Source organism: Pollachius pollachius (genome assembly GCF_949987615.1).
Source record: "Pollachius pollachius genome assembly, chromosome: 16".
In the NCBI taxonomy this organism is placed as follows: Eukaryota; Metazoa; Chordata; class Actinopteri; order Gadiformes; family Gadidae; genus Pollachius; species Pollachius pollachius.
Genome location: NC_136949.1, coordinates 2098362 through 2111970, shown reverse-complemented (window position 1 = coordinate 2111970; position 13609 = coordinate 2098362). Strand labels below are relative to the sequence as shown.

Sequence of the window (13609 nt, the reverse complement as noted above, 5' to 3'; positions counted from 1 at the left end):
GGGGTCTCGACCCCCAACCATCAGCAGGTTCTGCTGGTGTATAAACCAGGGTTTGATAGTCACTGAACTTAATCGTCCAGAGGTGAGGAAGACCTCTTTTATATCAGCTCCCAGCACGCAACGGCACAGCGGTCGATCGGACAACCGTCACGACAAACTTGGGACTGCAAGGACTGACTTCTACACCCATCTGGTGACACACACACACACACACACACACACACACACACACACACACACACCAGCTGCCGGAGCTCTCTGTAAGGACAGTGTGTTCTCATATCAATTTGTCCGGGAATTATAGTTAAACTAGTGTCAGAATATATAGAATAATCACTTAAACATATTACTGTTTTACAATCTAGCTCACCAGCCTCCATGTTGTCAGAGAGCACTCAGGCAGGTTGTATTATTCTGGGAGGAGGAGGAGGAGGACAGACGCTGCAGCGGGTTGGCAGGAGATCCAGCCTGGAGGAGCACTAGGCCAGCTGTGGCACCACACCTCCTCCTGGCTGTTCCTCTCTCACCCCCCTCCTCCTCCTCCACTCCTCCAGGGCTAGTAGAACAAACAAGAACCACAGCACATCACAACTACATTTACAGCCTTTCAGGGAATTTACCTCCATTTCACATTTAACCTCGGTGGACGACATCATGACGTCTCGGTAGATGATGTCATGATGTCTCGGTAGATGACGTCATGATGTCTCGGTAGATGACGTCATGATGTCTCGGTAGATGACGTCATGATGTCTCGGTAGATGATGTCATGATGTCTCGGTAGAAGACGTCATAATGTCTCGGTAGAAGACGTCATGACGTCTCGGTAGATCTACCCATGATGTCTCGGTAGAGGACGTCATGACGTCTCGGTAGATGACGTCATGACGTCTCGGTAGATGACGTCATGACGTCTCGGTAGATGACGTCATGACGTCTCGGTAGAGGACGTCATGACGTCTCGGTAGATGACGTCATGACGTCTCGGTAGATGACGTCATGACGTCTCGGTAGATGACGTCATGACGTCTCGGTAGATGACGTCATGACGTCTCGGTAGATGACGTCATGACGTCTCGGTAGATGACATCATGATGTCTCAGTAGATGACATCAGGAGGAGGAGGAGGAGAGAGTTGAGGCGGTAGAGTTGGAGGAGGGAGGAGGTGGACTAGTTGGAGGAGGACGCCCCACCAGAGCCGTGGTGCCTGTAGCCTCCCCTCTGCTCCTCCAGGAGACGCCACATCAGGGGGCGGCCGGCCTTCACCTCCTGGAGGAGCAGAGCGAGGAGGTTCTGTTCAGAACCGCGGTCCAGAGAGCAGCGATTGGCCGCTGCTCAGGGGAGACATCACGACCTCTAAACATGCATCCATCGGGAGGGGGGGGAAGAGAGAGAGACCAGCTGTCTGCGCTAGATCCTGACCCGTCGAACCCTCTGGGGAGAGAGACCTGCATCTGTCTGTCTCTCCCTGTGGAGCAACCTGACCCAGCTAACTGGCTAACCAACCATCAGCTACCTTGCTAACCAATAGCTAACAAACCACCACTCAGCTAACCAAACGTGTGTGCACCTCCAACTAGCAGCCAAGCTAACTAGCTGCGCAACCAGCTAGTCATGGAGATGAAACTTTAGGACAAGATAACACTTTAGTGAAAAAAGGACACGAAGACAGTCGTTTGTCAGGTGGTCTGGGTCCACGTGCGGAGGTGCATTAGCTGCTCTACATGTGGCGGAACATATTGATTATGTTTTAGTAACTTATCATTTCTTTATGTGTTTTAAACAGGTCTGGTCTCCTGCAGCCCAAACCCGTATCCAATGCTTTGGAAGCCGTTCAGCGGATGTGCATCAGTGTGTGTAGTCGCAGTGTGTGTGTAGTGTGTGTACAGGTATTGTGTGTTGTGGCAGTTGTGTGTGTACCAGTGGTGGCCTCTCCAGTGAGGAGAGGGAGGAAGATCCTCCTTAACATTGTTGAGAAAAAAAAAAGTAGATTGCCCGGACTACTGCAATGAATGAATCCCCTTAAATATGACTACTTTAATGCCTTTGTTTATGTAATGTTCGTTTCCCTTGGTAAAGGGACATTAGCACCCCCTATCGCCTATTGACAATTACTTCAGGGAGGACGTTCCTCCCTCAGCCGCCGTTGACTCCCATTCATTTCCCCGAACGTGTTGTCGGCCGGTGAATAACATGGGGTTCACTGGGAGAGAGGAGGAAAGTCCTCCTCTGAGTGGGTGTGACTAGCTAAGGGACCTGGATCCCGCCTACGTCTGTTCATAGCGCATGGCTGTGCTATGAACCAATAAGCAGGAGCCCTGGCTGTGGAGCAGCCCGGAGGGACGGGTTATCCCCTCAAGTCTAGGCTACGAGAACCAACAAACTAGCTCAGTCGTATGCCGCGTTTCCACCGAGCGCTGCGCTACTGTTCGTCACGGTACAGAGCGGCTCTGTTCGCTTATATTGGCGTTTCCGTAGCCCGCGGCCGGGCTGCGGATATGGAAAGCCATGAGTGCCACAATCCGGCCCTAGATTGGCGCGGTGAAAGGGCTAAACCGGCGGCATAGCCCTTTCACCACGCCAATCTAGGGCCGGATTGTGGCACTCTTTCTCGCTTTCCATAAGGGCTGCCCGCGGCCGAGCTGAGGAGCCCGCGAGCAGGATTGACTTGATCTATAAATGAAGTCCCTCAATCTTATTTGGCTTAACATGAGCAACATTCTGAAACATCCACATTTGCCTCAAACGATGTTAGGCTTACAGCCCATGTAAATAGTTTTGCAATAATGTTCTTGTTCTTTTAATTGTTTGTTACTCATGACCATTCTGTTTGATCTTGTGAAAATGATGTTAGTGAATGATTCAGAGCATGATGCATTTTAAATTGCATCACTTTTGGTCTTGTGTCTTCATTTATCTTAAAACAATTGTAGCTGAAAATAAAAATGGCCAAATACAACCAATAGCTTCAGTCAGTGAGGGCAAAAATTGTCCAAATGATAGGCCCAGATTTATTTATTTTCTTTCACAAATCAAGAGTAGGCCTGATTTGACTAATTGGCTTTGCATCCTTTCCTTCTGTCTTTGTGGTCCAAGACATGCTGCCCACCAGCTTTCAAAGCACAATGCTGCCACTGGTGGATTTGTATCAGTTCACATAACTATCCCTCCCTGTTATTTTGTAGTTCACCAAAACACCCTGAAACAACTTGGGTCTCACATGCCACCATACGCCACCAACCGTGCAAGCAGGCCAATGGCAACCAGGCGCACAGTCTTTCCTCCCTCGATTTAAAAACCACCAGCCGCCACTGGTGTGCACAGCCAGTGTGTGTACCGGCAGTGTGTGTACAGCCAGTGTGTGTACCGGCAGTGTGTGTACAGCCAGTGTGTGTACCGGCAGTGTGAGCCCCCCGGGGGTCCATCTGTCGGACGGACCCGAGCAGGATGCAGGTATCTGGGCATGGAGACCCCTGCTCAGCCCCAACTGGAACCCACAGGACCCGACCCGCGAACAGATCGATCCACAGCCCGCCTCACAGCCAGTAGAACTGGGTTATACTGGGTTATACTGGGTAACATTGTCCTTACTGGTTGGTTTCATTTATTCATCTGAAGCGGTTCAGCAGCTTAGGTCTCTGCAGCTCACTAGACGGGCCAATCACAAAACATCAAATATTAACCACTCCTGGGCTGGCTGGACCTGCTACAGTAAGACTAACCTCCTACCGTAACACTAAGCCTGACCTATAGGAATAGTTAGACTAACCTCCTACCGTAACACTAAGCCTGACCTATAGGACTAGTTAGACTAACCTCCTACCGTAACACTAAGCCTGACCTATAGGACTAGTTAGACTAACCTCCTACCGTAACACTAAGCCTGACCTATAGGACTAGTTAGACTAACCTCCTACCGTAACACTAAGCCTGACCTATAGGACTAGTTAGACTAACCTCCTACCGTAACACTAAGCCTGACCTATAGGACTAGTTAGACTAACCTCTCTTACTCCCTCAGGTCCTCCTTCAGTGAGGTTCTGACCCAGAGAGGTCAGGGTGAGGGGCTGTTACCCTGAAGGTCCTGGGCTAGGAACAGACCTGTCACCGTGTCTCTCTACCATAGCGTCGGCCTGGAGCCCCCCCAGCTGGACGTCTTGGGGGGGGGGCTCCACTCCTCTGGTTCCTGATGGGGGCAGAGGTTCTGGGGTTTTCAGAGAGTGACTTGACGCCATCACCCTGCTGCAGGGAGCCTGGGGGCCACCAGGGGGCGCTGAGCTCCGGGCCCCGCGGTGCAGCAGGAGAGCACCGAGGCTACTGCCTCCATCTGGATGGCACAGATCATTATGGGATGGAGGAGCACCGTTACCATGCCACCATCTGGCTGGCAGAGGCACAGAGAGAGAGTGAGCGAGAGGCAGAGGAGGACAAAGTTTGAGAGACAGACGGAGATAAATATGGGATGTAGGGAGGAAAGGGGGGAGTGAGAGGGGTAGGGGGGAGATAGGGGGGAGGAGGGAGGAGGGAGGTAGGGGTGAGGGACAGAGCCAAGTCACGCCAGGTCCGGGGGGGGGGGGGGCAGCCTGCTCTCTGACAGCAGGAACCACACCTGCCTCGCGCCCCCGGGCCAAGGGGGGAAGCCAGGGGCCCCCCACCACCCAGCCTGCCCCCCAACCAGGGCCCCCACCAGACACACCAGGACTCATACCACTCCAGTCTCCCCTGGTCCCACTCTGGACCTCCGGTGGAACCATTAGAGGTTCTGGTCTGGCCCGCCTGGTCCTAGCGCCCCCCGGCGCTGGGTTCCTTCAGAGGGCAGAACCCAACGAGAACCGCTCCCCGAGTCCCGGAGCTCTTCCGCCTCCAGGCCCGGCTTGGGTTTCCATTTGAACTTCCTGTCCTGTTGTATTTCATGTTTTGCATTTTAATAATTTCAATAAAATAAATACATGCAGTCTGAAAGCATGTTTTAACGGTCTAACGGTTATTTGAACAGTATAACATGTAGTTGGTGGATAGAGCGCGCGTCTCCGTCACATCATGATGTCGTGTCTGGAACTAAACCTGATTCAATTAAGATAATTTAATTACAACTTCTCTTTGAAAACCTCAAAACATGCGATTGCATTGAAGGTCAATAAGTCTAATGTATTTAGCTCGGTCTTTAAGTCGAAGCCTTTCCATGCGGAAAAATGCTTTTTTAAGGACCTCATAAGAATCTAAATCAAATTCCGTTCTTCCGTTTTTAATAAGAGCAAATAACCTCAAAGGGTTTCAGGAGTTCACAGAGATGAGGACAATTTTAAGCCCTTTTCCTATCATGCGCTGTAATGCATGCCCACCATAGACTGTGATCCTCCTAACAAATTCTTTAATTCCAACAAACCCTGAATGCTGCTGAGCGGCGTGGAGTCTTTTGTCCCCCGACGGCCCCCGTCCGCCAGACTGGCAGAATACTAAATGCACCGGCGGCCTCTGTAGTCGAGATAAAACGGTTTGTTTGCCCACCTCCTCCCTCCGTCCCGCACATGTGGCTGTCGGAGAGCATTACAGTCAAGCTGCCGGGCTGCACCTCCCTCGCTGCCGGGAGCCGGGCCAGTTGTCCCGGTGCCCGGGGGAACGCGGGCCGGTCCCCGGTGGACGGGGCTACCTGCTGTCGTTCGCTGGACCAGATTGGCCTCGGCAACATGAAACGACGAGTCTATGCGAAGGAAAATAAGGCTGAAGTCGTTAAAGGGACACATTGCCGCCGCAGATCTGCGAGCGAGTTCACAACATTCGCATGATAAATACAAGAGACGTTCGCCTACCTACCGCACATGTACGTGGCGGGGTTATGTCGCCCTCTGGCGGCTGCGGCAGACGGTACAGCACCACGGTACTCGAGTCCTTATATCTCTGTGTTACAATACCTTTAGAGGAGCGACCCGGTGGGCAGATGGTTGGAGGAGAGGATTAAAGATGAAGGGAGGTTAGAGCGCGGAGCGACAGCTGCACCCGGCCCCCAGCGCCACCGCGACGCCTGCCAGGCCATGCGTGTGTGTGTGTGTGTAGCGCTGCCAGATGCGCACACACACACACACGAGTCGGGTCCAGAGCTCACACCAGATGTTGGCCTGTGGCCTCTGTCTCCTGGTCAGAGGACGGTCACACCGGTCTGCTGCCTCACCCTGACATCATGGCGCCATCGGCACGCTCAGCGGCACTAACTAACCCGCCGCCTAGTTAACCCGCTCGAGACTAACTGATGAAACACGGCAAGGTCACCAAGGCAACGAGGGAGAGGCTGCTGGTGAAATGAACACTGAGGAATTATGAACTGAGCTTCTCGATAACTAGAACTAGTTACTAAAGAACTGCTAACTGCAGAGAGACCGTGAGTAAGGCAGCACCTCACCAACAGCTCCAGAACTGAGCCCGGACGGACCCCAACATGTCTTTAAAGGCCCCCGTTAACGGACTAGATTTATACAGCGCTGCACTAACTGAACACTCAAAGCGCTTTACAATACTGCCTCATATTCACCCATTCATGCACACATTCACACACCGACGGCGGAGTCAGCCACGCAGAAACAGCCAGCTGGTCAGGAGCAGTCATGGGGGGGCGTCTCGCTCAGGGACACCTCGACACTCCGCTAGGAGGAGCCGGGGATCCAACCAGCAACGTTCCGGTGACCAGCCAACCGGCTCTACCTCCTGAGCCACATGCCGTGCGGTTCCGTGGGGCTTTGGGCCAATAGAGCCCCTCTGTGACATCACTCATGGGCGTGTCCACCCTGACCTGTGATGGACAGCTCAGCTGGCCACTGGCTTCCATCCTGGGTGTCCACGCCCATGTTTGATGTCACTAATGGACTCCTGGAGACTGGAACTCATGCAACACGAGATCTTTCAGTTCAAAAATAATTTAATGAAAATATATAATACAGGAATATACAAATAAAGTGTACATTGGATCATTCTTAATCATTTACAATTTCTTGAAACGGACATGCAGCGCATCCAAGAGATACTTTCTGCTTCATCCGTTTCTCATTAAAAGTTTAGTACAAACTAAAACAATAAATAAAACAATTAAAGTCATCGTGGCAGCAGAGTTCAACACTTTCCCATTTCAAAACAACACTCGTGGTTTGGTTTCAAACGGCAACAGAACAGATGCTCGGGACGTCCCTGGGGGCGGGGTCTCATCCCGTTGCTAGGAGACAAGTCGCCATAGAGACGTCGGATTAGTTTAGAGTTGATAGAAGTGGAAAATGAAGCTGCAGGAACAGCGCCCCCCTCTGCTCGGACTCAGTACTGCAGCGTATTGTTCTGCCTCAAGTGATGGACGACCAGACCTTAATAAACAGCAGGGAGACATCTGGACGGTTTTTGTCCAACAGAACACACCTGACCCCCAGAACCCGGACACACCGCGACTTTCGACCCTTGGGCAGCAGAGATGTCCCCAGGGGATAGAGCGGGGCCGGGATGCTGGCGTTACCGTGGGTTACCGTTGCTAGGTGGGCAGCGGGTCGTCGGCCCGCCTGCTGCAGTTCCACGGGCAGCAGAAGAAGAGGGGCGCGGCCAGCAGGAGGAAGGGGGAGGCGGCCAACAAGATGAACCCGAAGCCAGCAAACGTACCGACTACCTGCACACAGGTCACAGGACGCACACTTTAATAAAGTACATGTATATTTAACAATTATTCGCAGAAGGCTCGGTGAATAATTGTTTTAGTATATACTACACGTGAACCCTCCAAAAATAAACAATAAGACTTTGCCGGGATTTATTTGTTTTTATTAGAGGTTTATTTGTTATTAGCGTGACGAGATGACGATGAAAACAATATCCCGAGTTTGAGACCTCAATCCTGGGATATTGCCCAATATCCCGAGATAGTGAACCAATCAAATTACGCCATCTTAGGAGGTTCACGTGTAGCATATACTAAATGATGTGTATTCATCCCACCAGTAAAGCTCTGTGAACTCGGCCCTGGTAAAAACACAGGGCTTCCATCACCTGGTCCCAGTAACTGGTTTCAACTGTAGTTGCGGTTTCGTCCCCAGCAGGGGGCAGCAGAGACCATAGGGCAGGAGCGTAACGGGAGGGGTGTACCTGCGTGCGGTGCCAGATGACTGAGGCTCTGGAGTGGCCCAGCTTGTTCCTGCAGGGACCCTTATCGTAGTGGATGAGCAGAACGTCCTCCTGCAGGGGGTGAAGGAAGAAAGAAAGAGAATTATAATGGAACAGAGCAGCTACAAGAGTTCCTAAACATCTGTAGCCAGCGGGGTCACAACAAGGCAACACATTTGGCCAACGTTTGATTCTCAAATTGCAATAAAGCTTCAAATTGAAGTTCAATTGAGAGACTGAGGACTTAAATGCAAAAAACTACAGACAGGAGCAGAGGGGAGGAAGAGGGGGGGAGGAGGAGCAGAAGGAGGAGAGGGAAGAGGAGGGGCAGAAGGAGGAAGGGGAGGAGGGGGGAGGGGAGGAGGAGGAGGTGGAGGAGGGGCAGAAGGAGGAAGAGGAGGAGGGGGGAGGTGAGGAGGAGGAGGAGGAGCAGAGGGGAGGAGGAGGGGGGGAGGAGGAGCAGAAGGAGGAGAGGGAAGAGGAGGAGGGGCAGAAGGAGGAAGAGGAGGAGGGGGGAGGGGAGGAGGAGGAGGAGGAGTAGAGGGGAGGAGGAGGGGGGGGCAGAAGGAGGAAGGGGAGGAGGAGGGGGGGAGGAGGAGGAGTAGAGGGGAGGAGGAGGGGGGGGAGGAGCAGGGAGGAGGAGCAGAGAGGAGGAGGGGCAGAAGGAGGAAGAGGAGGAATAGAGAGGAGGAGAGGCAGAAGAGGAGGAAGGAGGTCCTCACGTCCAGGGAGTCCAGGCAGTGCCAGCAGAAGCAGTGTTTGCAGTTCCTGCAGGTCATCTGGGCACAGCCCTGGTCCCTCTGGATGAACACCTGGCAGCGGGGGCAGGGCTTCACCGGGTGGTCCACGCCCCCCTCCAGCAGCGCGCTGCACCGGGACCCCGCCCCCACAGGAGGAAGACCCAACACAACCTGCAGTGAATGCTAAGTCAGCCCCCCAGGATAGACCTGATGAAGTCCCCGAGACGCTTCATGGGACCTTGGGGATCGAACCCAGAACCTCTAGGCTGGGGGTTTGAGACCCGGCCCACTCCGCTGTCCGGCTAGACTGGGTACCCCCCGCCCATTCTGTTTGGCCCCATGCGATTTGAGTTCGCCCTGCAGAAGGGTCTGGAGAAGAGCAATGCATTTCTTTCTGCTTCTGATATGTTTTTACGGGAGCCATTCACCAAGCTGGCTTTTCCCCCCCGGCGCGCTATTGGCTGGTTTAACACAATGACGACAGGGAAGCGACGGCAAGCAGCCAATCGGGTACAGAGTCAGTTGAACTAGGGCCCGTTGATCACGCCTCTTGTGCTGAAGAGAATGACAGCAGCCTCCCCAGACCAACGTGCGATCTAGGACTGAGCTTGGTCTGGTAATAGCCAGGCTACTGTCGGCCACCTGAGCCTCTAGACCAGTGGTCTTTCTACCAGTGTACCCCCTCTACACCACTGCTCCACCCCCTTTACAAACATTTTTGTGTCCATTTTCTCGATTTAATATTGTCTAGCTCAGGGCGTAATGTTATGTTATTGTTATGTGTAGTTGAGCCCCCCCCGCAGCAGTCCAGAGAACCCCGGTTCTACACTCAGGTCCTCCTGAACCGGTTCTCTCACCTGTTCTCCCCCGGCAGGAAGCGGCCGACCGTTCCGCCTGGGTCCGGACAGGTTCTGCCCGGGTGCCGTTGGGCCCGGCAGGCGGAGCAGAACTCCAACCCGCAGCCGGGACAGCCCACCGCCTGGGGCGCTGCTGACTCCGCCCCCTGCAGCCGGCAGACAGCCTGGCAGGAAGGGGCGGGGCACCAGGTCCGACCCGGGTCCAGCAGCACCTCTGCGGGACAGGAAGTCGACCCTCAGAACCACCGACCAGGCTACACGTCACCACGTCACCGGCGCTACACGTCGCCACGGCAATGGCGCTACACGTCCCCATGGCAACGGCGCTACACGTCCCCATGGCAACGGCTCTACACGTCCCCATGGCAACGGCGCTACACGTCCCCATGGCAACGGCGCTACACATCCCAATGGCAACAGCTCTACACATGCCCATGGAAACGGCTCTACACACTAGTGGTCCGGTCAGAAACTTTCAAAATAAGAATCTAAAGTAATCTGTTTGTTGAAACGTCAATAAAGTTAGCTAGCAAAATACAGTGCTAGCATAGCTAGCTCACCTCTCTCGAAGAGCAGCCTCCTGTTGGCGGCTAGTTAGCATGACAGTGCTAGCAGAGTTAGCTCACCTCTCTCGAAGAGCAGCCTGCTCTTAGTGGCTAGTTAGCATGATGCAGCGCTAGCAGAGTTAGCTCACCCCTCTCGAAGCGCAGCCTCCGGTACCTCCTCATACTCTCCGGCTCCACCGCGACCTCGATCTGAAACGGAACCCAAGCCTCTTTAACCTCTGACCTCCGGTCCCCGCGTGGGGTCCCACGACCTCCGACCCCAGGCTGGGGGGCAGGCAGCGCTCTGATTGGTGGAGAGACGGTACCTCCGTGTCCAGCAGCCGGCCCCGTTCTGGACAGGCGGCGTCGGGGCAGCTCACCTCCGCCTCCAGACCCTCAGAGAGGAGCAGCGACACATAGCGCCTCAGACACTGGAGGAGGAGCACAGGAGGAGAACCTCAGACACTGGAGGAGGAGCACAGGAGGAGAACCTCAGACACTGGAGGAGGAGCACAGGAGGAGAACCTCAGACACTGGAGGAGGAGCACAGGAGGAGAACCTCAGACACTGAGGTGGAGCACAGGAGGAGAACCTCAGACACTGGAGGAGGAGCACAGGAGGAGAACCTCAGACACTGGAGGAGGAGCACAGGAGGAGAACCTCAGACACTGGAGGTGGAGCACAGGAGGAGAACCTCAGACACTGGAGGAGGAGCACAGGAGGAGAACCTCAGACCCTGGAAGAGGAGCACAGGAGGAGAACCTCAGACCCTGAGGGGGAGCACAGGAGGAGAACCTCAGACACTGGAGGAGGAGCACAGGAGGAGAACCTCAGACCCTGAGGGGGAGCACAGGAGGAGAACCTCAGACACTGGAGGAGGAGCACAGGAGGAGAACCTCAGACACTGAGGTGGAGCACAGGAGGAGAACCTCAGACACTGGAGGAGGAGCACAGGAGGAGAACCTCAGACACTGGAGGAGGAGCACAGGAGGAGAACCTCAGACACTGGAGGTGGAGCACAAGAGGAGAACCTCAGACACTGGAGGAGGAGCACAGGAGGAGAACCTCAGACCCTGGAAGAGGAGCACAGGAGGAGAACCTCAGACCCTGAGGGGGAGCACAGGAGGAGAACCTCAGACACTGAGGAGGAGCACAGGAGGAGAACCTCAGACCCTGAGGGGGAGCACAGGAGGAGAACCTCAGACACTGGAGGAGGAGCACAGGAGGAGAACCTCAGACCCTGAGGGGGAGCACAGGAGGAGAACCTCAGACACTGGAGGAGGAGCACAGGAGGAGAACCTCTGACCCTAAAGAGCACAGGAACATCTGACTGAGGAGAACCTCTACTGAGAGGGGAACCTCTCCTTTAATGAGAACCTCTACTGAGGAGAACAGAACCTTTACTGAGGAGAACAGAACCTCTACTGAGGAGAACAGAACCTCTAGTGAAGAACCGTTCCATCCCATGATCCAACATGGAGGCCTGTTTAGCGGTCTGAGGAACAACACCCAGGAGGTCATGGTACCTTCAGTCTGTATTCATCATGCATCATCGTTATTATGGTCTGGACACAGGGTAGCCACGGTTACTGACCAGCGTGCAGAAGACGCATCTGCATTGGCTGACGGTGGTCATGTGATCCGAGGGGAATTCCCCAAGGCAGAGTTTACAGGAAACCAGCGGAGACCCACTGGGCCCACAGCCGGACTGGTACCAGGTCCGAGTGGACATACCGACGGAACCCCGGGGTCACCTGGGGGGGGGGGGGGGGGGGGGGGAGACGGACGGAAAGAGGGAAGGAGAGTAAAAGAAAGACAAACGAAAGAGGGAGAGAAATAAAACCAGTCAAGCCAGCAGCATTGAACACAATCTATAGATTATATATTATAACTCACAACGAAGAGAAGCCGAGAGCGATGACGGATGTCAGGATTATCTTTTTATCAAGATTTGGTCAACCTTACAACACAGTAAGAAATGTCATCAACGTGACTAAGGGGGACAAACCATGCAAAAACAAACCAGAACAGTGATTCTGTCTCCCCGGTCGGCTCTGTGGTCAGCAGGTCACGGAGGATCTGACTCAGTAGATTAATCGGTTTACAACGAATGGACCCACATCCGAAGAGGAGCTCGGATGTCAGGAAACTCGAGTTTATTCTACTAAAGTACTGTAAATAAACATCTCAGAGCAAACAGTCTGGCTCTTAAAACACTAGATTGTTGAGTCTCAACACAAACAGTCCAACACGAACCCCGACCCAACGTGCACCGTAGATGCTGAGGTGAACCCGAGCACGTCCACGCTGCTCCTCAAGCGCGTCACCGGCAGGAACACACATCTACGAAGTGCTTCTAGTTGGTTCGATGAGTAGTGTTAACCTTATGCCGAACAGCAAACCACCCCACAACTTTCTTTTGGATTTTAAAACGGGTATTCCGCTCGTCGCCGAAGAGACAGAACCACCTGTGTTGAAAGAAGTCATTCAGCTGCGATAGCTTCGACTAATGAGCTCTGGGCCTGCGGGTGGAGCTGTGGCGCCACCTGGTGGACACCGCTCACTACCAGACCCAAATAACCTGAACCTTCAGCAAATATGTAAGGGATAATGTATAGAACGCCGGCCAATATCGGGAAAATAAGCGCCGACAGGGCGAACAGGACGCCGACGCGAAGCGGGGGTGTCTTGCTTCGGCATGAAGGGGATTATTTTCGATAATGACCGGCGACGTTCTGTACATTATCCCGCTTATTACACGTCTACGTGTTGCCAAACGGTTGACGTCGCTTGGCAACCGTGTACGCTGGGGCTGATAAGTTACCGGACTACTTGCGGAGTGATACGAAAGACGGCAAAAAATCATGGACATATTACAGAAAGGACAGCGGATTAAAGAATGCCGCCAATTCATTCCTATGAAAACTGCTCATTGGCGCCCTGTTTGTAGGTCCATGAATGGCGCAGGGCGACATCGAGGAGAGATTTGCTTCCGCATCATGGGAGCCAAGCCACGCCCTAGTGCATGACGTACCGGATGCAGAAATATTCTCGTTTTCTAGCATTGTTAGCATTGTAGCATCATAAGCGAGAGGTCTGTATTCAAATCCCTTGGCGACTTTAAGTGATAAAAAGTCACCACAGTGCCTAAAAACCATCAACGTCATTCATGTTAAGTAAAAGGAAAACCTCGGACACGAGAAGTTAACGGAGCGTGCACTGAGGCCTCTCGGATGCCGGGCCGAAACAACATTTGTTTCACTCCTTTCAGCTGCCCACCCCTCCTTCTCCTGCAAAAAAATAAATTAATAAAACGCTTGAGGTGGTGGTTTAAAAAGAG

At 53.5% G+C, this 13609-nt stretch overlaps 1 protein-coding gene across 1 annotated transcript; it reads right to left on the bottom strand.

Moving 5' to 3' along the window:
* Positions 1-7504: 7504 nt before the first annotated feature.
* Positions 7505-12001, bottom strand: rnf144ab (ring finger protein 144ab; the record flags this gene model as incomplete). Its single annotated transcript, XM_079754174.1, has 7 exons — positions 7505-7636; positions 8110-8199; positions 8850-8994; positions 9725-9938; positions 10419-10479; positions 10596-10700; positions 11864-12001. 7 exons carry the CDS (start codon positions 11999-12001, stop codon positions 7505-7507), a joined length of 885 nt encoding a protein of 294 aa, XP_079610300.1.
* Between the last annotated feature and the right edge of the window lie 1608 nt (positions 12002-13609).